General features: G+C 29.0%; 1 protein-coding gene across 1 annotated transcript in view; it reads right to left on the bottom strand.

Moving 5' to 3' along the window:
- LOC122525737 overlaps window positions 1-23,330 on the bottom strand; it is a gene marked incomplete at its 3' end in the record, with an annotated part of 54,534 nt that extends 31,204 nt beyond the window's left edge. The window contains 2 exon segments of the mRNA XM_043648664.1: window positions 20,083-20,216; window positions 23,327-23,330. Of these exon segments, the coding sequence (XP_043504599.1) occupies window positions 20,083-20,216; window positions 23,327-23,330 (138 nt within the window).
- Window positions 23,331-27,376: the final 4,046 nt, after the last annotated feature.

Raw genomic sequence — 27,376 nt, 5'->3', positions numbered from 1 at the left:
TCCCCCCCCTGGCTCATATTGTTTTATACCCGACGTTTCAAATAACGACGATCAGTAAAAAGCGAACAATTAAATAACGTCGAATAATGAAATAGAAAATGTTTCTGTTCATTCAAAGATTATCCGGATAAGTGCTATGCCGGCGCATAGACTGCGACTGAAATCCTTTTATTTTCATCATTTATTAGATTATCGTCTTTTGTGCTTGGCTTGCATTTAAAATAATAAAAAACAACAAAAGAAAAAGAACAAAGTAATGCAGCATTAAAAAATACAGAATTAATATTTGTAATATATATTTATTCACAAAGTATTCATTTTATATATTTATTATTTTATATACGTATGAGATAAGATTAGAATTAAAAATACGAATATATTGATTCTTTTAATACTAGTATTTAAAAAATACAGAAATATTTGTAATATTCATAAAATATTCATTTTATATATTTATTATTTTATACGTATGATATAAGATTAGAATGAAAAATAAGAATATTGATTCTTTTAATATTAGTATTTAAAAAATACAGAAATAAAAAATACAGAAATATTTGTAATATATTTATTCACAAAATATTCATTTTATGTATTTATTATTTTATATATGTATGAGATAAGATTAGAATGAAAAATAAGAATATTAATTCTTTTAATATTAGTATTTAAAAAATACAGAAATAAAAAATACAGAAATATTTGTAATATATTTATTTACAAAATATTCATTTTATGTATTTATTATTTTATATATGTATGAGATAAGATTAGAATGAAAAATAAGAATATTAATTCTTTTAATATTAGTATTTAAAAAATACAGAAGTAAAAAATACAGAAATATTTGTAATATATTTATTCATAAAAAATATTCATTTTATGTATTTATTATTTTATATATGTATCACATAAGATTAGAATGAAATTAGGAATATTGATTCTTTTAATACTAGTATTTTTAGAAACAAACATACTTTTTAAATAAAACTCGATAATAATTTTCTATTCAATTAAACCAAATAAAAATAGCCGAGATATTCAGACATCCAATCGTAGATAACTCACCCAATAAATTATTGTACGATTTACCCGTCAAATTTCCTACATATAACTAAATATATACTCGTAAAATATATCCGTACATGACTACCTCCTAACAAATGTAGATCAAAATCCCTAAATGTACAAAAAACGAGAAGAAGAAGAAGAAAAAGAAAAAGAAGAAGAAGAAGAAAACAAAACTGACATACTTTAGTCGATAAATCTTCGTTACCCGGACACATTTATCCACAGTTAGAAAGGACAAGATGATTACGTCATCCGAAATCCAGAAGGACTTGTGACTGGACTCAATCTCTCCCTCTCCCTCTCCCTCACTCACTCACTCACTCACTCACTTCCCAGATAGATAGAAAAGGAACGATGATCTAACCACAAATCCATCTTCCAATAAGAGCAGCTAATGACTATGTTCAGCACGTTCGGCACATCCCACCGTCTTTACTCTGATCTAATACGTCGTGCATTGGTGTGCATCAACGTTAGTTGCTTGCTCGGTAGGTTTAGTCATCAAATATATAGATATATATCAAGAAGAAAGTAAGTAAGTAAGTAAATAAGTAAGTAAGTAAGTAAGTAAGTAAGTAAGTAAGTAAGTAAGTAACTGTGCGTTTCGATGTTATAAAGCAGAAAGCGTCACTATGCGATACGATGCAATGCAATGCAATGGCAATGCAATGAGACACGAGGAAGAAGAAGAAGAAGAAGTAGAAGAAGAAGAACACGAGGGGACTGATGGTTTTGCAGTGGGAATCTTAGAAAGATCGTTTAGGTAAGATGCGCGCGTAAATGTAAACGGGACTTTCCCTCATCCCATAGCGTGTTATCCGAGGAGGACATCTCAAGTTTCAGAGAGTAGAACAAACGGCACGTCGTGTACACGTCTACTGACAACCCTATAGAAACTGCAAGTCGGTTCTTGAGAGTTAATGAATGGGATAGGGTTGGTATAGAGTTGGTGGAGGATACCAGAGCTAAAGAGGAACAAGGAGAGTGAATAGAGAAAGAGAGAAAGAGATGAGAAGATAGAAATATAGAATGAGAAAGAGAGAATCCAATGGGCAGAACTCAAAGACTGGCTGACTGGCTGGCTGGTTGGTTGGTTGGTTGGTTGGTTGGTTGGTTGGGTTGACTCGTTATTCGATTTCCTCTTACTTCGTCGGTATTCTAGGAACCATCTCGCGAGATTCGATGACACCGCAAAGGCACGTACGTAACTGGCCTCCGTCTTGGACTTTAAAAAGCAACCACGGTTGACCTGGATTCCTTTTCTATTCCCCTCTCTCTCTTTCTCTGTTTCTATCTCTGTCTCTCTCATTTTCAAGCTAAAACGTTTCTCGTGACGAGTCTAGTTTCAAAGATGTAAACCTTTCGCGACTGACCAAACTGTGGTGTTTAAGGGTCGTTAAAACGTCGGACAGATTCGAATCTTTACGTAGCTTTCTCTCTCTCTCTCTCTTTCTTTGCTTATTTAGGTTTTATTTTCTTTTTCTTTTTAATTGTTATCTCTACTTTAACGATCTTATTTTCCTCTTTCTCTCTTTTCTTTTTCTGGGTTTGTTTTACCCTTCTTTAAATACCACTAGAGGAAGAAGTTTCTTCTTTACGTATCTTTTACGCTTCGTATTAAAATATAAATGTGTATATGTGTGTGTCTGTGTGTGTATTTGCGTATGTGAAATACACTTTGCCGTTTAAATGGCCGGATAAATTGAACTTGAAATTCGTATCGCAAATCGGAATATATTTGACTAATAATACATAAAATATATTCGTTCAATTGAATTTCCGTTTTTCAAAGTGGCTATTGAAAAATAGAAAATAAAAAAGAAAAAGAAAAAAAAAATGAAACAATAGAAAAAGTCAGAAGTAATGGGGTAGTACCAAATCAATGAGAGGAATATTTGAAGAGAAAAAAAAAAAAAAAAGCAAAAAAAATGTCAAAGTACGAATATCACAAATTAAATTGGTAATTTAAAAAAAAAAAATGTCAAAGTACGAATATCACAGATTAAATCTGTAATTTAAAAAAAAAAAAAAAAAAAGAAAAAAATAGGTCCGTCTTCTCACAAAAAAATATATGGTCGTCACATTTTCTACTTCATCTTTTATATCATTTCTTTTTCCTTTTTTTTTAATTTTGTTTTTCGTTCAATTAACCGAATACAACGGCTACTCCGGAACACTCTTAACGCGTTGAACTCGAGAGCTGTTCGAGATATTGATTAAGGTAATTACGATCGGGTGATTTCGCAGCAAACAAAATCCCCTAACTTTTTCCTCTCACTCTCTCACTCTCTTGTTTTCTTTCTTTCTCTTTTTGTTCCATCTTTTTCTTTTGTCCAGCATCCTTTCCATCCATCCATCTATCTATCCATCCAAACACCTACCCACCCACTCAACCCATCTATCCATCCATCCATCCATTCATTCATTTATCCTCGGGCCACTCATTCTTCTCTCTCTCTCTTTCTCTTTTCAATGCTTCAACAAACCCGTCGTCATTTTTTATTATAATAAGGCAAAGTAACGTCGAGAGCACCGAGTGAACGGGGATTTTAATCTGCATCGGATTATACCATCAAAGGACGATGCATCTCGTTACGTCGAAGCCGCGCGATAAACTACGTTCACTGCTTCCTCTTCCCACCCCCCACACTCACCCCCTTTCAAACATTTCCACCCCTCCCCATCCACCACCATTCTCATCCTGTTTCCTCCTTCACGTCAGAACGGCAGTTGATGTTTCTAGGACGAAATTGTAAGCAGAAAAGCTTTTCGATTTCATTAACACTCTCAAAGGCACTTCTTCTATTAAAAAAAGAAGAAACTCACCCCATCCCACCCCTAAAAAAAAAAGAGGATTGGTTGAAGGGAGATGGGTGCAATAATATTAGAGGAATGAGAAACTCGTAACAAAAGTTATTTGTCACGTTGAGGAAAGTTGCCAATTATGGGCACCAGGTTATCCTAATTCAGGGACACACCTATTTACATTCTAAATACTGCACTCCAATATCGATAATGAATGCACATACATACATACACATATACACACACACACAGATACGATCTAATGAAAAGTTTTATCTATAAATTACTTTGTAAAATGGCTGTCATTATTTTTCACACATACACACACACACACATTGGACACGTTTTTTTATCAAACATTTTTATAAAACGATAAGTTTCTTACAAAGTATGATTAAATATTAATATTTTTTTTATTTTTTTGTTTCATAAATCAGTATAATTTGAAAGTTTGAAATTTAATTGGTGTTATACGTCGTTGTAATTGAAATATTAATAATAAATAATTTTTGATGCAAAAATATAATTAAAAATTGTTTTCTTATATATATATATTTCGTTGAAGCAAGCGTTATAAATAAATTTGAAAAAATATAATCCTGTTGGTAATATAAAGAAATGAATAAAAAAAATAAATTAAATTCTACATTTTCACTTCCAACTTCTTATAATTTTTTCTCGGTAGCTGTTTTTTATAATTAACAGAGTCTCAGTGGGTTTCTTTAAATAAATAAGTAAACTAGGAAAAAAGGGAAGATGAAATAAAAATAAAAGCTAGAAGTCATTTCCGTTTTAAGCTTAATATACTGATTGCATAATTAAGAATTCAACGTTTTTCAAATTAGCGTGCGTCTGGTAAACACTATTTGTGGAAGTGCTATGTTGTAAATATTTGTGTAAATAATTTTGATTTTTCCCGCATAAGAAGTAATTAAGATTATGATCAATTAGTATACTTTCATTCCTATATTTATTAATCTCTTTTTATTTGTTCTTATTGTTTGACAAATTAGGAAATAAAAAAAATTACAACTGATCAATATACAACTTCTAATAATTTTTAAGGATGGATACAGTTCATAAATCCAACACTTATATTAATAATTTATAAAGAAAGGGTATTTAATAAATATTAGGTTGGTACAAAAATAATGGCCGTTTCCAAATATGAAATCCGTTTTGCAAACGATTATTATTTTGCACCAACCTAATTAATTATTTAATTAATTTAATAATTATTATTATATTATATATTAATTTAATTAATATATTAATTAATAAATTAAATATAATTGATGGAATTATTCATTTTATATTTATTATTGATATGTTATTTAATTTGTAAAAACAATTGATTTTTATTTTATTAAATAATAAACAAATAAAAATTATTGAAAATCTATATAGTGAAAAATATATTAAAATGTATTCATTTCCTTCGATTAAGTAACAATTATTTTTATACTCTAATGAATTCTCTTTATATTTTAGGTTTATTAAACATGTATGAATTGATTTATACACTACATACTTATTAACGTACTTTAAATAATAAATAATTTTGATAGAATTTTGATATAATATTCTATTAAATAAAAAGTTTACAACCCGAAGTCATCACTGCGCAGGAACATAAAAACAAATATATATTCGTTTAAACAATTACGTAAAAATTAAAATATTCGAAAATCAGAACGTTCTATAATCCTTAATTCTATTTATTATAAATATATATTTCAATTATATTTCAATCGCGTTTGATTTGAATTGAAACATCATATAATCGTATTATAAATCACATATCGTTGATTCCTATACGATTTGATTACTCGACTTGGAATTTAATACTTCGAATTATATGCTATTATTCGTATAAACGTAATTGAAAGCAGAAAACTAACTTTCTTACTTTCATTAATACTTTCAAAGTAAACAGCACGTATACGTATAATTTCAAGTCAAACAGATAAAGAAGAAAAAAAAAAGTATTCTCGAATATTTTCGAACGTTTAACTCGAGTTTTCGAGACTCGAAAGTTATTATTTACGTATTATGCAGACATTGGAGAAAAAAAATCATTATAAAACTTTGGTAGACATAATAAAAATAACCATACGCTTTCGATATAATATTAAAAAAGAAAATCTATTGACTTTATTAACTTTAACTTGTGGAAATGTCTGTAAAAAAAAAAAAAAAAGAAGAAGCAAAAAATTATACGTTGCCTTATTTGTGAAATGCATTCTTCGCGAAGTTTCTTCTCGTTAAACTGAGAATTTTTTTGACACGCGTTAAACTTTTACAATACGTTCTTTTTATAATAAGAAAAAAAATATTGCAAACGCTTTATGAGAGTATCGATATTAAAAGAATAATAATAATAATAATAACTGATTTAAAAAATAGAAGAAAAATTTGGCGTCAATTTAGACATTAAAAGAGGTAGTTTGAAAGCTAATAAAATTTTGTATTTCACTCTTTGTCAGATCCTACAGTTATATCTGTTTGGAAATTTTTTTTTTTTTAAATGCCATTCACTGTGTATATAATACATCATAGTAAAAGTAATAAAAATTCGCTTGAATCCACGTTTTTAATATTGCCTTAATTGAGGAGGAGTTATTCAGAATGGAAAGCTTTGAAATGTACAGATCGTATGAATCACACTTTCATGAAACAAAAGTGAAAATATTTGATCGCGTTATTAAAAGGAATTAGCAATGAAAAATATTCATTAGACTTCACGTGCACACATATACACAAACACACACACACACAGAGTGTTTTTAATATTATTTATAATTATTACAATTAATTTATAACAAATCGATATCATTAACACGTAAATTGTGATTCGCTCTAGTTGTTTCTAAGTAATTTATTCCTACAAACGGAATTGGATGCAGAAAAGCATTTTATACATATGCTAACTAACACATTCTCCAAATTCCTACTTCTAATGAAACAAAGAAAGCGAGAGAATAGAGAATGAGAGAATAAATGACTTTAACAAAAGTTATTATTCTCGTAGATGTACTATCCAAACTAGTATATTATTTATTTTCCTAGAATAAGTCAAATACTTATTACAAATTCCACGTATTAATTCGAACACACCATCATTTTATTACCTTTTCAAATCCGATATTCGTTGATATTCAAATAAATATAAACGCAAACTATTTTTTGAATAATTATTCGTAATACGAAATTGTAAGCATAAAAGCTTTTTACGCTAGTTACGAATACTAACATTCTCAAAGTTCCTATTTCAAATGAAACAAAAAGAGAGAGAAAAAAAAAAAATAAAAGAAAATTAAATATACGACTTTGTAAAACAACATTTATTCGTCTAACAATATTATTCAAAGTACGAAAAAAACTGGTGTGTGTACTTATGTACGCACATAAGAAGTTATACTTCTTTACCGTACCAAAACGAATATAACCTCAATAACCTCAAAAATAACTTCAAAAAAAACTTCAAAGAAAAAATAACTTAAAAAAAAAATTATTATTATTATTATATATATATAAGAAAGAATAAAAAAGAGGAAAAGAAAATATCAAAATATAGATATCAGTCCACACTAAGTATAAGAGAGATATATCGAATTACTTCACGCGTCAACAGCCATGGCGCGGTTACAGCATTAGTTCTCGTTCGATCATTTAAGTAAAGCAGCGCTGAGTACGATTATTATTTGGATGGGTGACCCGCTTGAGAAAAAAAAGGGGAAAAAGAAGAGAAGACAACTTCATGGTGTCGTTTTTCCAGACGCTCGGAACAAAATCACTCCCCATTACATTTTTCCCAACGCGCTAAAAGAAGTAAAACTTTATAAAAAAAAAACGTATTCATTGTCGTGAAAAATAAAATGAATAAATAATGACAAGTACTAATATTACACTGGGTAGTGTCTTGTGTATTATTAATTAGAAAATCGCTTCATCAACGGGGTGCAGAGCACGTTGCAACAAATCGTGCACCCCGTTGTGATGCGGCAATTGATTTGCAGAAACGTTTCGCAACGTATCGTCATTGTACTTTGCGAGAGATAAACATGCGTTTGTAACCCGTTCGCTATTCAATGTGAATAGCAACCCGAATTGAATCATTATCCTTCCTCCTTCCGGATTTCCCCTCCTCCTCTTTTCGAATCTCATCGGTTCAATACTTGCACAAGTGCAAACGTTTGTTGAATCTATCTATCTCATTCTCTCTTTCTTCTATTGCTTGCAAATTTTCAATTATTTTCGCCAATTACCACCACCAAGTGAAGATTTTACATCTAGTGATTTAGTATATTATTATATTCTTCGCTATAATATACAGTAATTCTAATTTCAAACAACAGGAACAACTCTTGACTCCTGTTTTCGTTTAAATTGGTTGAAAAAAAAAAGGGTCTTGTATAACACTGTATACAAATGTCCCATCTAATTAGACCAGCTTAACCTTTATCACGCTAGGAATATAATACCATGTTTGCAAGCCGACTCTGAATAAATTGAATAAATTTAAACTGCACGAATATATGGAAGGTGTTGTATATAAATATTATTATAAATAGTTATTTATTAATAAAAATATTTTGCTCGAATAATACAGCATTATTGCTAATTGGAATAATAAGGGATTAAATATATTATTACTATTATTATTATTATTAATAAAAGTGTAATTTTTTTGTTTTAGTTAGAAATATATTCATTGAATCGTTTAAAAATAGAATTAAAAGTTACAAGAAATTCTATTATAATCTTTCTGCAAATGGATTCGTATATAAAATTGCACGTATAATTCTTACTGTAAATAAAATCAAATGAACTTTATGAACTAGCCTATTTCTTAGCGTTTAAATTCAATGTTTTTTCTTGGTAACACATATCACAACCCTTCAAGAAAGTATGTAATGTGGTAAGAAAGTCGTTTTAAACGAGTGTGTAAAACGATTGTGTTGAAACGTAGTATCGTATACGTTTTCCTTCCCCTTCCCACAGCCCCTCCCTGTTCCTCCCTCTTCCTCTCTCGTGAATTTTGCTTCTACGGTTACGGAACGAGTGCAATATTTCACAGGAGTCCAAGAACAATACCAAAGGTGCAAGCACACGGTGGTCCACACGGCCAACAAAGGAAAGAAAATAATACGCGAGGGTCGACAGTAATACTAGAAGGAAAGTTGCAAGTACGTATAGAAGAACAACTAACACCAACATCATCGACACTACGGTCAGTTACAACATTACATTACCCAGCTGCAGCTTACAAAAACGAAAAGACTGCGGGACCACCTTACGATCCAATAAACTTTTTACGTTTTTCCTTTTCGCTTATGCAATTTCGATTTGGCTTTCACGTTTGAAGTCGAATCAAGAATTCGCGAGTTAATCGAGCGAACGAAGTTACAACCTCGCGCGTTATAACTTTCTCACCGTTTTCTATTCCCAATCCCCTTTTTCCTTTTCCTTTATCGTATTTGTCCCTTAAAAACGCAAACTTTTTTAACGTCTAATCGTAAACTCGAAAATTATAGGAGAATAACTTGTAAGAATAATAACGGTGTTACTTAAAAACTGATTTTGTAAACTGGCAAAGGGGGGGGGGCGTTTAGTGTTACTTTTTAAATACAAATAAATAAACAAATCATATAGCATAATGTGTTTTAACTTCTTGAAATCATATTTTTGTGTCTGTGTGTATGTGTGTGTGTAGGGATGCACATTGATACTTCTGTCAAATGAAATTGCACATTTTCCTTAATGCAATCATAAATTTTTATTTTAACCAATTGATCTTTTTTATTATTCTTCCTTTTATTATTTTTTATACTACTTCTTTTTTATAGTAATCCAAAAGTCGTAAGAATGAAAGTTACTTTACAAGACATTCGACATTTTATATCGTTAACTTAGGATTCGTGAAAAAATTGGGCCGTTGGACTGACTGGACCGGGACTCGAACCCGGATCTTCATTTTCCGCTTTCCGGGCGACTGCTCTTTAACCATTGAGCTATCCAGGGCCCACCGTCCAATCTCCTCACGAACGCCTATTTAAGTTTGGCTTGGAGGCGCTCGCAACCCACATTTATATAAAATAAGATAGGAATACTTGGATAGAAAAATTTGAACGATCAAAATATAGTCACAAATTTAACTTCACTTTTATAATAATATGATAGAATAAAAAAGAATGATGACCAACTGAGAAAAGGTGAAAAAAAAAAAAACTACGAATGTAAGAGAAGGAAAAGTTTAGATTATTTTTTAGATACTGTCGAAAGAGAGTATCAGCCCAAAAAAAAAAATATATAAGTTAGATATACTCGCGGAATGGATTTCGGAAAAGGCGGAAGAACGTTAACCGCAATAAATCTTCTCATGCTGGACAATAAATCCCTTTCTTCCGTCCATTATTGAAAAACGCACATATTTCCGTACCTTCTTCACCAGCAGAAGAAGCACTCTTCTAGTACAATACTTTATGCAAGACACAGATGGATGGACTGAGAATATAGATGATCGAAGGAAAGAGAGAACAGTGGATTGAAGAAGGGGGTTGAGGGAAAGGGGTTTTCTTTTTTTTGACTGGTTTTGAGAGAGTACGGAAATAAAAGATCAAGAAATTTCATCTACCGTATTTCGTATTATCTATTTTGTTTGCCTTATAGTTTTTTTGTTTATGAAAAACACATACACGCTCACACACATATATGTATTTATATACATATACAGTAGGATTATTTATAATACGGAATAAAAATTGCGTCCCTGATTTCGTGTAATGCGATTCAAAAGTTACTGACAAATATTCATTCTCATTTCTGACTTGAAAATACGTGCGTCAGGGTTGGGTTGTTAATTCTCTTGTGATAAGGAAGGGTTGTGTTCGTGTTATGGAACAGTTATTTCCCTGCAGAATTAGTTGTATTATTTTAAAAAAGAAATTTATATATATATATGTATTATGTATATTATTGTTTCATGTATATTAATACATAATTAATAGATATTAATATGATATATAATGATCGATTATAAGATAAGATAATTCTTTTTCACCATATTTAATGTCAAAAATAAGAAATAATATTTTCCAGTTATGACTCCAAAGATTTTTAGAAAAGATAAACTTACAATAAAAAGAATATTTATATCAGTAAAAGAAAAATTAGAAAATTATTGTTCGATTGATATCTGATAAATTTAACATCTATTTGTAAGAAATTAAATATAAAATAATCAATAATTTATACAATTAGGAAGACATGATTTTTCTTAGGCTGTAACATGTTCCTTAAAAATTATTTCTATCATTAAATGAAAAATTAGAAAATTATTGTTCGATTGATATCTGATAAATTTAACATTCCTTTGCAAGAATTTTAATATTAAATAAATCAATAATTTATACAATTAGGAAAATATGATTTTTTTTTAGGCTGTAACATGTTCCTAAAAAATTATTTCTATTATTAGAAGAAAAATTAGAGAATTCTTGTTCGATTGAAATCTGATAAATTTAATATCTCTTTGTAAGAAATTAAATATAAAATAAATCAACAATTCGTACACAATCAGGAAATCATTAATTTCTTTAGTCTACAACATTTTGCTTATTAATTATTTCTATCATTAGAAGAAAAATTAGAAAATTATTGTTCGATTGAAATCTGACAAATTTAACATCTCTTTACAAGAAATTAAAAAAAAAAATAAATTAAAAAATAAATCAACAATTCGTTCAATTAGGAAATCATGAATTTCTTTAGTCTACACTATTTTTTGGTTATTAATTATTTATTTAGTTATAGTTTCTTGTATTATCTTTCATTCGTATAACGCTGTACGTATATCTCCTGTTATAAAGAATCCTACTGTACATAAACATTACATAAACACACATACACACACACACATATATATAAAAGTATGATTCAAGTGGTTACCAATAGAAAATAAGAAACGCTACTGGCAAGTAGAAGATGTCGTCTATCGTATCGAAATACTATAACTCGTTTTCTTTTTCAAAAAGAAACGTCGTTTTTCTTTCTTCTTTTCATTCTTCTTTCCTATCGTCGTCCGATACTTTCCACGAGTTTTACACATCAAGACAAGAAAAATGACGTCTTGTGCACATAGTTGTGTGTTTGTGTAGTTACACATACGTCTTCCCTCTCCCCCCACCGTTCGATTTTCGTACGATGATGTAATAACGATGAAAGCTGAAGAACCCCCTTCTGTTTTTGTTTTTTTTTTCAAACATTCGTGCAATATCTGTACAAACAAACTGTACACACAAACATAAATATAAAAAGCATCGATCAGATCAGCTCGAAATTTATTAACGTATCGTAAATATGTCAATTCGATTCGACTTGAAGATCTCATCACGCCTCGTTTGACATTTATTCTAGCATGAAATGATTCTCCATTCTCTCAAATTTTACCTTTGGATTTGATCCTTTCGTACTTTTTATTCCAAATCTTTTTATGAGAAGAAGAAAGAAGAGAAAGAAGACTCGAAGAAACAAAGAACATTTTCAGATGTTTCCACGTGAAGGATAAAAAGGAAATCTTTTCTCTTCTCTTTGGTACGTTTAAAGAAGAAGACAAAAGAAAGAAAGAAGAAAAAAAGTACACCAGGTATAATAAATACTCGAGGATAATATTTTGTCAATTAAATTCCGTATAAACAAATGTTTATTATTTTATAAGTTATATTAATGGATAACAAATGGGTTCGGTTATCCAACGTGGTAATTGTTATTGTTAAATGCAATTAAACGATATACCCCTGTGTTCACGTAATTCATGTAGAATTTGGGATCAGTATTGTTTCTCAATTAAGTGTACGTGTATAGCTGATCAAACAGTAAACCACTGCAACCGAAAAGCATACTCTTCCTCTATCGTTAACACATCTCCAATGAATTTTCATTTTAACAAGCATGATCTGTATATATAAATGTATATCTGAATATTCCTCTTTGTTCATCGATTATATTCTATTTAATTGTTATTAAATATTTATATATAATAGAATTAATTTAATCATGTTTAATCGTATTTTGAATCTTTCGTGTATTTCCTAAATAATATAATACTTTTATTTGTTTATCATATATATTTTATAATTCAAAATAATAAGATTACAAATATGAGAATAAACATGTCGATGATGCTATTTTAACGTCGATAGAAAGTAATCATTAATTACAGTTACGTAATTTACTAAATTCTATATTAATGTATTTATTTCTCAATGTTTATATGTTTTTATTCATGAGATGGGTTCATTTGAATAGAAAATTTGATACAATCGTTTACTTTTATTTAAAACTGATATTTATGTCTATACTACGAACACACGTACAACACATTTAATTGGGTTGCTATAATATAAAAAAAAATGTGTGTAGTGTGTTTTCATACGTGATAGAAGTGAATCCTCTATTATTATGTGAAAAATAATGAATTGATTCGTACATACAGAAAATTTCCTCCAAAAATCATACAATGTTACGATTACTAATTTTTTTCTTACAAATTATTGAAATAGTGTGTATTCAGGATGAAGAAAATTGGAGAAATAAATACATTTATATGTAACTGTATAACTGTAAAATAGAAGAAGAATTTTTAGAATTTTTCTGATAGATAACTTTAGGATCGTATAACTTTGGTAACATTAATTGGATCTGACAACTTGACAACACATTTAATTGGGTTGCAATAATATAAAAAAAGTGTGTAGTGTGTTTTCATACGTGATAGAAGTGTATCTTCTATTATCACGTGAAAAATAATGAATTGATTCGTACATACAAAAATTTCCCCAAAAAATCGTACAACGTTACGATTACTAATTTTTTCTTACAAATTATTGAAATAGTGTGTATTCAGGATGAAGAAAATTGGAGAAATAAATACTGTAATATTAGAAATAGTAGAATAGAAGTAGAATAGAAGTAGAAATAATAATGTAACTGTATAACTGTAAAAATAGAAGAAGAATTTTTAGAATTTTTCTGATAGATAACTTTAGGATCGTATAACTTTGGTAACATTAATTGGATCTGGCAATAACTTGACAACAAATTTAATTGGGTTGCAATAATATAAAAAAAAAGTGTGTAGTGTGTTTTCATACGTGATAGAAGTGAATCTTCTATTATCACGTGAAAAATAATGAATTTATTCGTACATACAGAAAATTTCCTCCAAAATCGTACAACGTTACGATTATTAATTTTTTCTTACAAATTATTGAAATAGTGTGTATTCAGGATGAAGAAAATTGGAGAAATAAATACTGTAATATTAGAAATAGTAGAATAGAAGTAGAATAGAAGTAGAAATAATAATGTAACTGTATAACTGTAAAAATAGAAGAAGAATTTTTAGAATTTTTCTGATAGATAACTTTAGGATCGTATAACTTTGGTAACATTAATTGGATCTGGCAATAACTTGACAACAAATTTAATTGGGTTGCAATAATATAAAAAAAAGTGTGTAGTGTGTTTTCATACGTGATAGAAGTGAATCTTCTATTATCACGTGAAAAATAATGAATTTATTCGTACATACAGAAAATTTCCTCCAAAAATCGTACAACGTTACGATTATTAATTTTTTTCTTACAAATTATTGAAATAGTGTGTATTCAGGATGAAGAAAATTGGAGAAATAAATACTGTAATATTAGAAATAGTAGAATAGAAGTAGAATAGAAGTAGAAATAATAATGTAACTGTATAACTGTAAAAATAGAAGAAGAATTTTTAGAATTTTTCTGATAGATAACTTTAGGATCGTATAACTTTGGTAACATTAATTGGATCTGGCAATAACTTGACAACAAATTTAATTGGGTTGCAATAATATAAAAAAAAGTGTGTAGTGTGTTTTCATACGTGATAGAAGTGAATCTTCTATTATCACGTGAAAAATAATGAATTTATTCGTACATACAGAAAATTTCCTCCAAAATCGTACAACGTTACGATTATTAATTTTTTTCTTACAAATTATTGAAATAGTGTGTATTCAGGATGAAGAAAATTGCAGAAATAAATACATTATATATAACTGTATAACTGTAAAAATAGAAGAAGAATTTTTAGAATTTTTCTGATAGATAACTTTAGGATCGTATAACTTTGGTAACATTAATTGGATCTGGCAAAAACTTGGCCGAGTTTGAAATCTAAAATATCGTAGAATAATTAAAAAAGAATTTTGATATTTATATAATCAGTCGAAAGTTATTGTGTCGAGAAAACGAGGGTCGAGTCAAGATGAAATTCGATACATTTTTAGATTTTATTACGAAAACAAGAGAAGAGTATCGTTTAATCGATCCTTGTAAGAACCATAATTCATATCGATGCACCATAATTTATACCATGGATGAAGATATACGAAAGAATTTAAGAATAACCATAGTAATTGACGAGATACAAAATTTCACGACAAAATATAAAGTGAAAACTGCAGTATGCATCAACCAATTAACAATTAGCGTACAACTACTCACATTAGAAAAATATTTAAAAGTAAACATCTGTTTTGATACATAAATAATGATAAAATGATAAATAAATAATAAATAAATATGATAATATAATAATATATGATAATAGAAATATGATATATATAAATATAATATAATAATATAAAAAGAAAACGATAACCCTAAAGGTAATAAATTACCACCAACATGTTATTTAAACTGAACAACAACAACAACAAAATTTACCTAATGTCACGGACAAATTGTTAAGCAGAAAACGAATAAAATAATAATAAAAAAAAAGAAAAACTCTTTTACCTTAAAAATCCAAAAAAATTTTATCCTCGATTCAATATAATAAATAAATATATCTATATCTATCAATATTATATTTTTGATAAAATTCACTTGATAAAAATAAGAAAAAAAAAACAAACACGAGAAAACAAGGATTATCTATGTACTCAATAATTATGTAAATATTCGAAAATCGTGAGGAAAATACAAAAACTTAGTTCGACATGATAATGTTCGAATACACGAAAGATAAGTGAACATCTTCGAAGTGAATTCGACCCGTGGGATTGGGAAAGGAACAGCAAAACTAAGGAGGGATGGAACAGAAAAAAAACAAGAAAAAAAAAAAGAGAAAATAGAAAAAGAATAAGAAAATGAAAAAGAAAAAAAGAAGAAGAAAAAGAAGAAGAAGAAGGAAAGAAATTTGATTTCGAATCGTTTTGAAGGCGTAAGAAAACGCGATGCGACCGATAGATAGGACACACACACAGACACACACATACTCATCGTTTCGTTTTCCAACGAGAAAAAGGTACGTTACAAATTCGACGGATTTCGCTTAGGGACTTTTCAGACGTTTTCCAACCCCACAATTTTCCCTACTACTCTCTTTCGTCCTACATAAACCTTACGGAAAAGAATAAGAGTAAGAGAGACGGATAGATAGACAGAAACAGAGAGAGAGAGAGAGAGAAACATGCGCAAGCGCAAAGTATGAACACGAACACGAACACAAACACAAACACAAACACGAACACACGAACAGGAACAGGAACAGAAAACGAGAGACGGGGCTCTAATTTTCTCCGTCAGCCGTCGGCAAACCACGAAAGAATGTCAGGGGTGGATCTAGGGTGGATCTTTTTACCCCTTCCTCCTTTTTTCTCCCCCTTTCTCTTTCCCATCCCCCTTCCCCATACCCATCCCCCAATCCCAGTTGCCAGCATTTCGTACTTTTTTCTCAATTCCCTCTTGAGTTCTCTATAACGTGAGACGCGTGGTAGGTACGCCCTCATTTTCCAGCATTCGGTCAAAGAAGTATAATGAAACTGCAACGAAGAACGTTTTTTTTTTCCTTCTTTTTTTTTCTTTTTTTTCAATTTCTTCTCTTTTTTTCATTATTTTTTTTTATCACACAAAAAAGGAAAGAAAGATCTGCCCGATGTCTCCCCCCCTTTATTTTTTATCTCCGTTTTCTTCCCTCTTCTTTTTTGTTTTCTTTTTCTTAATTTCTCAATTATAAAAATGATCCCTTCAATACATTTTTTCTCTTCCTTTTTATCTTCTTTCATTGTCATTCTTTTTTTCTTATCACAAGAAAAGATCAAAAATGTTTCCTGTCATCTCTCTTTTATTTCTATTTTTTAATATTTATTATTATTATTGTTGTTGTTATTAGTTTTGTATCGTAAGTAAAATTTTCTCAATGATACCTGATTTTATTGAGAATCATTAAAAAGTTTTGTCGAATGTCAGCAACGATTTCCCGTTCAATCGTCTTCGGAAAGTAAATTTCGATGTAATTCCTATTAAACGAACTTCCCAACATCGACGAAGATAAAGAAGAAGCAGGAGGAGGAGGAGGAGGAGGAGGAGGAGGAGGAAAGGAGGAGGAGGAGGAAAGGAGGAGGAGGAGGAAAGGAGGAGGAGGAGGAGGAAAAGGAAGAGGAAGAGGAAAAGCAAGAGGAGGAGAAGGAAAAGGAGGAGGGGGAGAAGGAAGAGGATAAAAAAAGGATTTCGGTTTCGCGAGAACGAGCAAACACTGGAGGGGAATTACGCTCGCCGTTTGGTCGTATCGGATAATGAGATCCTATGGCATCATCCTATAGGATTATGGATAATGCATTGCCACCGGCAACACATCCTCATCCCACTCAGGAAACAGTAAAACTTACGTAAGAGTGTTTTTGAGCGGATGTCATTCTACTTTCTTCGAAGACTTTTCCCTTTATGAACATTGTTACGTCATAAAGCAGAATTTTTATAGGTTCATTATGCAAAGGAAAAAAAAAAATAAAGAGTAACTCATTTTAAATAATACGGTCCGACATTTTTCATCCTATTAATTTCGCAAATAATATTGTTCAAAATGAATTTGCTAGCTTTCGAGAAGAGGGTAATTTAATTTGTATTATAATTTTAATAAATGCTCAATTATTAAGATATAAAAATTATATAACTTTTTTTTTTATATGGGAATCGATATTTTAAGTTTAATTTTATTTATTCGAATCTAACGAGTATTTACAATCTAACTTTGTATTAATATTTAATAAACTTTTTTTTTTTAGTAGCTCGAAGCTAAACAATATTACAATACAATGTTGTATATCTATGAACAAAATCTTTAATTAATAAAATTAAAAATAGGAATGATTGTGTGTGCAATTTTAAAGATGTACAAACTATAAACGAGTATTCTACAAAAAATTGATTGATCAATTTATTATTAATCACATATTACACACATTAAATTAAATGTTCAGTTAATCTTTCACAATAGCATCTCCAATAATTGCAATTAAAATTAACTTTTCTTCTCAAAAAACATAGAAATTTATATTTGAAACAATTATTATAAAATATCAATACGATCGTAGATATTAAATCATATCATTTAAAAAAAGACACTTTGTGTGTGTTACACATAATTAAAAGCTTCATCATTTAGATAAACAATATCAAAACTTCAATAACATCAATGTTACAATTAATTTGATTAGATATCATTTTCACGATAAAATCAACTTCAATTTTAAGTTTCACTAATTTTTCGTAACGTAAAACTTAAGAAAATGTCGTTTTTTTTTATTATCATTATTATTATTTCTACATAGGAAAATAGTATTTTCGTGAAAAAGTTCGAAATTTAAGTAAAACGTAAACTGGACGTTTCATACAAGAACGATCAAGATTAATGTTCTTTCGCTTTCGAAATATTACACTCTCGCTTATCGAAAATCGATAATCGAATGGTAACGAAGAAGAAGAAGAAGAAGAAGAAGAAGAAGAAGAAGATCTCAACGTTTCCGTTCGAAGCAGATAGAACGAGAGACTCACGCGAAAGCATTCATCTGCGAACGAATCAATCTCCGTGGAATTTCCTCCATCTATTTTTTTTTCCTATTCCCCCTCCCCCACCCCCTGCCCTATCCCTTCTTCTACCCATTCCTCTACCCCTTCCCCGCCTCCCTTCCATATTCGTTTGCCCTATTAACCGAATTTCGAAAAAAAAAAGAAAAAAAGGAAAGAGATGATTTTCATACTTCATTTCAGCCAATAGAGAACGAAATATATGAACTACATTTTTTCCCCTCGAACCACTTGGGTTTATACTGTGTGTAACTTCTAAAAATATTTCAATACTAAAATATGATGAATTTTTTAGTTTCGTATTTTGTTTGTTTATGATGCAACTATTGCTAGTTATATTTCTTTTAGAATTAGGTTATTTATTAATCTTGGTATAAAGATTAATATAATTTATTTATAGTAATCTTATAATTTATTTAAAAATTTTAGGTATAAATATATTAAATTTTATATAATCAGTCAGCTGTGATTATACGAGTATAACTCGTCATGCGAAAAAAAAGTTTGTTATTTATTAGTTATTTTGTTTGTTTTTTGATTGTTTAATGAAATTTAAAATATAATTGTTAATTTTAGGGTAATGAAAATATTTGGAGACTATGTGTGACGAAATAAAATTAAAAAAAAAGAAAGATTATATAAATAAATGTAAATGGGATGTAAAGATTTTTAGAATTTTATTTTGTTTTAAAAACAAAATATTAATATTATTGTTTATTAAATTACATTAAATATCTCTGACAAATGAAACGTAATTCGAATATTTTGATGACAAATAATTTATGACATTATTTCATTGAATAATTTTAAATATGCAATATAGAAAATAAATGTTTAAAATATATTCTTTTTTTTACGGTTATCAAAATTAATAAAAGATCCATCGGTAAAAACAATAACCAGAATGATTTCTTTGCAAACAACCGAAATATGAAATCATAAGTTAAATCATATATCGCGTTGTCCGAATTTTTTTAGGACACACTGTGTACACATTCAACTGTTATTTTAGCAAAAAGGAAAGTTTTGTTTTCCGTTTGTAATTTTCTTAACTTATATTAAGGTATCTTTTATTAAATGTCTTATAAATTATGACACAACATCGTTATATTATTTTCTTATATATAGTTTCCCGTTCTACTTGAACCTCTGAACAAGTAGAAAAACTTTCATCAGAAAGATAAAACCAATCATACTTTTCCAAAGCTACACCGATAACTTATATAATCATGTAACTTAAATCAAGCAAGAAGAAACTTTTTCTTATGTAGATCATGGAAAATAAGTTATTACTCACCGGACTGTTATTAAGAGTGAATGACAGAAGTGCCGTTGGTCTTGATGCTGGTAAAGTACAATTTGCTCGTAGAGTATCACCAGGATCGTAACGTTCACGATCGGATACGATAAAGGGTTTGCCTTCTGGTAAAGCTGAAATGATAATCAAAATTATTATCAATCACATTCATGCTCAAAATTATTATCCAATCACATTCATGCTCAAAATTATTATCTAATCACATTCATGCTCAAAATTATTATCTAATCACATTCATGCTCAAAATTATTATCTCATCACATTCATGCTCAAAATTATTATCAATTGCATTCATGTTCCAAATTATTTGTACGTTTCATCGGTACATAAATTTAATATCTTTATTTCTTTCTTTCTCTCTGTGTTTGTATTTTCCTCTTTCATGTACACATATATTCTTAAAATTGTATTATTATATTACAAGAAGTATGAAACGTTTATAATAAATCTTCGATATATTTATTATTAATAATAATAAATTTATTTTCATTAGACTGTATTAAGCATTAATGTTATTTTTATTAACTTTATAATATAATTATTATATATTTAAAATATATATATTATAAAGTTACATTATATATACTGTTACATTATATATAACTGTTTAATTAAATATTAGAAACAATATTGGAAAGAAATGCAAATTAAATATTTAAGATTTAAAATTTTCCATAGTAAAATCGTTGTAGTATGTTATTATACTATTAAATATCTGTATCATTTTGTCTGTTTCATTCTCAGGCACACGTGCTCTTAAATCTCGCACTTATTGTCGCTTAGAATATCCCGCCGGTTGCAGAGAGTCTTCTCGGTTAGGGTAGCAAACACTGTAATCCCCATGGCACTTTCCACCTTGCTAGGAGAACTTATCCAATATTCGGGTGGCACTAAGAAACCTGTTAGGTTAGCTGTTTCGTATAAGGTACCCCTACCGTGTGCTAACTTATGCGTACGTAGCACCATCGGCACTCTTAGAAGATGATGGAAAAAGCAAGTCCCACCTAACATCACTTCTACCTCTTCTCGTTTGCGGTGGCACGTGAATTACCTACATGTATATATCTATCTAGATGTATATGTATATGTGAAGGTTTAAGTGTGTGTGTACTCGAATGTAATAGGCAAACAATGTTAAGTGGATCCTCTTCTCTCTATGATACAACGATCTATTCAGAATTATATGAATATTATATTGAGAAATAATCAAATTGCAATAATCAATACGCGTTTTATTTTTCTTATTTATTTTTTTTATAATAAATTAAATATTTATATTTTGTGAGAAAGATTTTTCTATTTAATATGTTCTCTGTTGACATGTAAGGATGAAAATAAATTCTGAAAGAAAAAGAATCCTAGAAATAGACAAAGAGGGGAATACCATGACCTTGTTTTATTTAACAATTAATTTAATTATTATTTTTCTTAAATTTCTTTTTAATTAAAATACATTAAATCCATATTAAAATGATGGAGTAAAATTCCACGTAAAGACACTTTATAAGGCACAAATTTTGACATATTTAAATAATTGAAACTTGTTATTAACAATTGAAGAATAAGATGTGTCGTAAAAGTAACACCTAATAATAAAAGATTTACGATAAATTTGTTTTTGAAGATAAAAAAAGAATACTGTAACACCCACGTCATTTCTCGTAAAACGATACGAATTAATTCCAACAGTTAATAATTAGTCAATGACAAAGTCACGTTGAAAAAACTAATTCCAATCAGATTATTAAAGTCATGCAAAGCGATTTATTTGGAAATTTAAACGATCTATTCAGAATTATATGAATATTATATCGAGAAATAATCAAAGTGCATTAATCAATACGCGTTTTATTTTTCTTATTTATTTTTTTTATAATAAATTAAATGTTTATATTTTATGAGAAAGATTTTTCAATTTAATATGTTCTCTGTTGACATGTAAGAATGAAAATAAATTCTGAAAGAAAGAGAATCCTGAAGAGAGACAAAGAGGGGAATACCATGACCTTGTTTTATTTAACAATTAATTTAATTATTATTTTTCCTAAATTTCTTTTCAATTAAAATACATTAAAAACTAATTAATCAATGACAAAGTCACGTTAGAAAAAGTAATTTCAATCAGATCATCAAAGTCGTGCAACGCCGATCTCTTAAAAAATGTGAGCTATGAGTGAAAAACTTTTCATAGAAAATTGATTTGAATCGATAAAATGAAAAGTAATAATGACAACAATCAAAATTCATTATTTTCTAAAATACTATTATATATTATATTATTATACAATGAAAATAGAAAAAGAATACGTTGAATAAATTTTTTTTAAATATAAAAATATCTATAATAATATTATCTAATATTATATAAAATATATGTATTGAATATATATATATATATATATATATATATATATATATATATATCTATATATATCTATTATATATATTATATATATATTATTATATTATACAATAAAAATAGAGAGAGAAAACGTTGAATAAATTTTCTTTAAATATAAAGTATCTACAATAATATTATATAATATTATATAAAATATGTATTGATATATATTACACATATATTATTATACAATAAAAATAGAAAGAGAACACATTGAATAAATTTATTGTTAATATAAAAGTATCTATAATAATATTATATAATATAAAATATGTATTGAATATATTACACATTATTATTATTATACAATAAAAATAGAAAGAGGACACGTTGTGAATAAATTTATTGTTAATATAAAGTATCTATAATAAACCAAGTTCTATTAGAGTTTAATGAAACATTATTGCTATCTATATTATCATTAATTACCCTAACGATCATTTCGTATTACGCCTTTCTCTCTCTCTCTCTCTCTCTCCGCCCCCCTCTCTCTCTACTTGCTATTAGATACGATATTAGAAGATATGCAAACTAAAGGATATGATTGCAAACTCCCATAGATTTGGCCTAGGGATACGATAAAGAGCTGATTCGCTTTACGATAGTACGATTAATCGAATACCAGTTACATCGGATAGGTTCCATCGGAATCGAGTTTGAGTCGAGCTTAGGATCGATCGTATCTACGATATGCTACTTCTCGCACGAAAGAGCACACGGACAACGACGACGACTACGACGACGATCCATTTCGAACGATGGAAATGGAATTTTTTTTTCTCCCCTACTTTCCTTCCCCCTCTCCTCTCTCACTCTACTCACCCATCTTCCCCCTTCATATGCCAGAAAGGACCCGATGCCCATACATTTTTCGATATCAAAGAATAGCGTGCGATTCGCCGAGCTAATGGAAACCCTTCCCCCCCCACCACCCCTCCTCTCTCCCTACCTCTCCCACCCCACCCTCCCCACCTAACCCCATCGTACATCTACTATTTTCACATGCATCGAAATATACCAAGTGAAATCGTTTTAAAGTCGGTTCAACAAACGTTATGCACTTTTCTCACTTTTTCTCTTTCTTCCTTTCTATTCATTCGTTTATTCTATCTATCTTTCTTTCTATCTATCTATTTTTTCTCTATTTATATCTATCTTATCTTATTTTTAGAAAAAAATTCTATTTTAACAAGTTTTTTCTTTTTCTTTTTTCTACTGTACTTTATTTTTTATTATTACAACACGAATGAATAAGTCCTACGTAAAAAAAGAATAGATAAAGTGCGAATAAAAATTGATTCGCAGCAAAGATAATCGGTCGTTCGATTTGGTAACGGTCCACCCACGTTTCTCGAAAGGTTTTATTATCGAGAACGAATTGTTGGAAAGTTTGAGAGTACTTTTCTTTTTTTTTTTTTATTGCAGATTCGAGTACAAGAGAACATCAATGTTCTATTATTTTTTCTGGAAAATTTAAGTCTCCCGTACAATCGAATAGAGAAACTTTTTTCTAATGGGGAAAAAAATCGTCTAAAGTGAAAATGATGATACCTTGTACTATTTCATTAAAAGTAAATATTTCTATTAAGATGTCACATATATTTTGTGTATATTTTTGATTATATTATTTAATTTATTTTACTTATTTATTCTATTATTTTCTATTATTCATCTTTATATTAAAATCGTAAGAAATATTGAAGACAAATTATAATATACGTTTCCAAGATTTTAAATTGTTGCATAATTTTTGTTTAATGAATAATGAAATATTTAATGATAATATCAAATAAATTGTTTAATGAAAAATAAATGAAACAATGATTATATGACGAAATGAAAATGTAACGAGTTATACCTTGACTGTCGAATAAAATTAATTCTTATAATTAATAACTATTGTTTTAATATTAATATAAAATATATAATTTCAATTATGTTTGTTCTAATTGAACTATATATGCGAATCAAAAAATATTGATTTCAATGTAATCGAAAGGATGAATAATGACAAATTAATTAAATTAATTAAATAAATAATAATAATACTTATGTACGCACGTAAGAAGTTATACTTCTTTGCCGTACCAAAACGAATATAACCTCAATAACCTCAAAAATAACTTCAAAAAAAACTTCAAAGAAAAAAAATAACTTAAAAAAAAAATAATTATTATTTTATATATATAAAAGAATAAAAAAAGAAAAAGAAAATATCAAAATATAGATATCAGTCCACACTAAATATAAGAGAGATATATCGAATTACTTCACGCGTCAACAGCCATGGCGCGGTTACAGCATTAGTTTTCGCTCGATCATTTAAGTAAAGCAGCGCTGAGTACGATTAGTATTTGGATGGGTGACCCGCTTGAGAAAAAGGGGAAAAGAAGAGAAGACAACTTTATGCCGTATACTTGAAATCTCTTTGCCGCGCGTTGTAAATACCGACAAACTTCATGGTGTCGTTTTTTCAGACGCTCGGAACAAAATCACTCCCCATTACATTTTCCCCAATGCGCCAAAAGAAGTATAACTTCAATATAACTTCAATAATATAAACACTGTCAGGAAATGAAACAGTATTGATCTATCCTTGTATCAAATTTGTTCTTGTTTCTTTTATACAATAATTTGCTTTCCTTTTCTTTCATTTCATCTTTTTTCTTTCTTCTTTTTTTTCTAAGAAATCGAACGGATTCTTTGTCTCTTTTTCATTCACTTTTTCTCTCCTTTTAGTTCACGCCCCTGTTAATCGGGATTCCAATTTGATTAAAAATTTGATTTCGCACCCATGCACACTCGTTCTTTCGTATCTCTCGGGTATCCTTTATCCATTGGGATCGTTGGAAAGTCGATATCACAGAGAAAAAGAGAAAAAGAAAAAGAGAGAAAGAGAGAGGGAGAGAGAGAGGAGAAGGACAGTATTCGAAGAAAATTGACATGCAGCTACGATTTTTCTCGTAACTCTGAGAAAACTTCTCCGAGAAGAGATTCGTTTACCTTGAGAACATTCGACGGTATTATCGTAAAATATGAAATTCATATCTCCAGCTAGCGTAGAAGAACGTTTCAGAGACCGTGCCACGAAAGATTCTTTTCGCTTCAATTCAAAAACGCTAATAAAAAAATCATCCAAATGGATATACTACGATTCCTGCCATTCATTGAAAATTTTTTCTATTTATGTTATTCGAAATTCATCAATGCAATTTTATCCGTTCGATTGCTTTTTTTATATACGAGGGTCGAATATTTTCATTAAAAATACATCGGAATGTTTTCATTCTTATATAAAAATATCATTTATTATTATTGTTTACGTTATAGTGAAAAGTAATTCCAATTTTTCGTTGGAAGATTTTATTTCACATTTTATTTTTCAGCAAAGTTTAATCACATTTATCGATATCACCTAATTATTTCTGTTAAAAATTTTAGAAAATCATTTTACGTTTTAAGTAATAGATATTTTCTACGTGATTTTAAACCTAATGATGTTTCTTCTTTCTTTTTTTGTCATAACATCAGAAATGGGGAAAATCAAAATCAGCATTTTCGTCGTATTTTTACTTTTTTTTTCTTTTTTTTTATTACCGTATGGGTAATATAATGCAGATAGAAGAAAATTATGTGCCGTTTATGGGGAGGATACGTTAAGTGAAAACCGGTGTCGAAATTGGTTTTCGATATCTCATTCTGATAATTTCAATTTAAAAGATGCACCAGGATCAGATCGTACAGTTGAAACGATAACGACAAAAAAAAAGAAAAAGAAAAGAACACTGATGAATGTTAATCGTCGTATAACAATGCGAGAAATAGCTGAGAGAAAAATCTGGATACTAATTATAACAAAAATATTCTTTTATTTGCCATTTAAAAAGAAAAAGAAAGAAAAAAGAGAATTACTTTCCGAAACAACTTAATATTATAATTTAGATAAAATATATTAAAAAAAATACTTTTTAATTTATAAAATAAATATCGATATCATCGGAGGATTCCTCGTGTTTGAAAATAATTTTCAAATGAAACGAAACAGAGAGAAAAAACATTATTCGTATTAACGCAAATATTTAGGTGACCTGTTTTTTAACCCGAAACAATGTGTACGAAAATATATATACAAATCTATATTTATAAAATAATAATAATAAAAAAAAAAGGAATTGGAGGGATAATAAAATACGTGTGTGCATTGATACGAAAATATTTCAAGCTAACAATCATTAGTATAATAAATATATATATATATATAAATATCGTTTTATCAGTATTTCACTAATACCGTGACATTTGGTAACATTTGAAATAGATAATAGGTCGGCAAAAAAATATTTATAGATCGTCGATAGTACGTGAATGTATTTTAACCAATGGGGGAAACGCGCGTTTTAGAATGGCAATTCGCTTTAACTCGCATAAACGAATTTACCCGAATTTTACGTACGATTCGATTGCGACGTTTTTACGGCACAGCTAATTTGCACCGCTTTAAAAGTATTTTCAGCCCGAACAAATTCGTTCTTGTTGAACGACGTATTATTGGTCGGATGCAAGAGCGTGACCCACCCAACTCTATCCGCAAATTTAAATAGGCACCGAACCAACACATACATGCAAAAGTCACCCCCCACCACCACCCACCACCCATCACCACTCGCGTGAAAATTTTCCAGGGTTATTTCAATGATTTTATTGTTCGATCCGTAACCAGTCAATCCGCAGCATCTCTTCGATCAATTCTATTTTTAATTGAAATAATTCCTAGTTTTGCTTATGCAACATTCGAACGACTATGACTTTTTGTTCACTCATCTAATGACTAATTTTTATTCATTCAATTCTATTAACAATTATCAACGTTTA

The sequence above is a fragment of the Polistes fuscatus genome, unplaced genomic scaffold, assembly GCF_010416935.1.
Source record: "Polistes fuscatus isolate 324 unplaced genomic scaffold, CU_Pfus_HIC Scaffold9, whole genome shotgun sequence".
Taxonomy (NCBI): Eukaryota; Metazoa; Arthropoda; class Insecta; order Hymenoptera; family Vespidae; genus Polistes; species Polistes fuscatus.
Note: the sequence above shows the minus strand (reverse complement) of the source record. Positions and strands in the feature narration are given on the sequence as shown.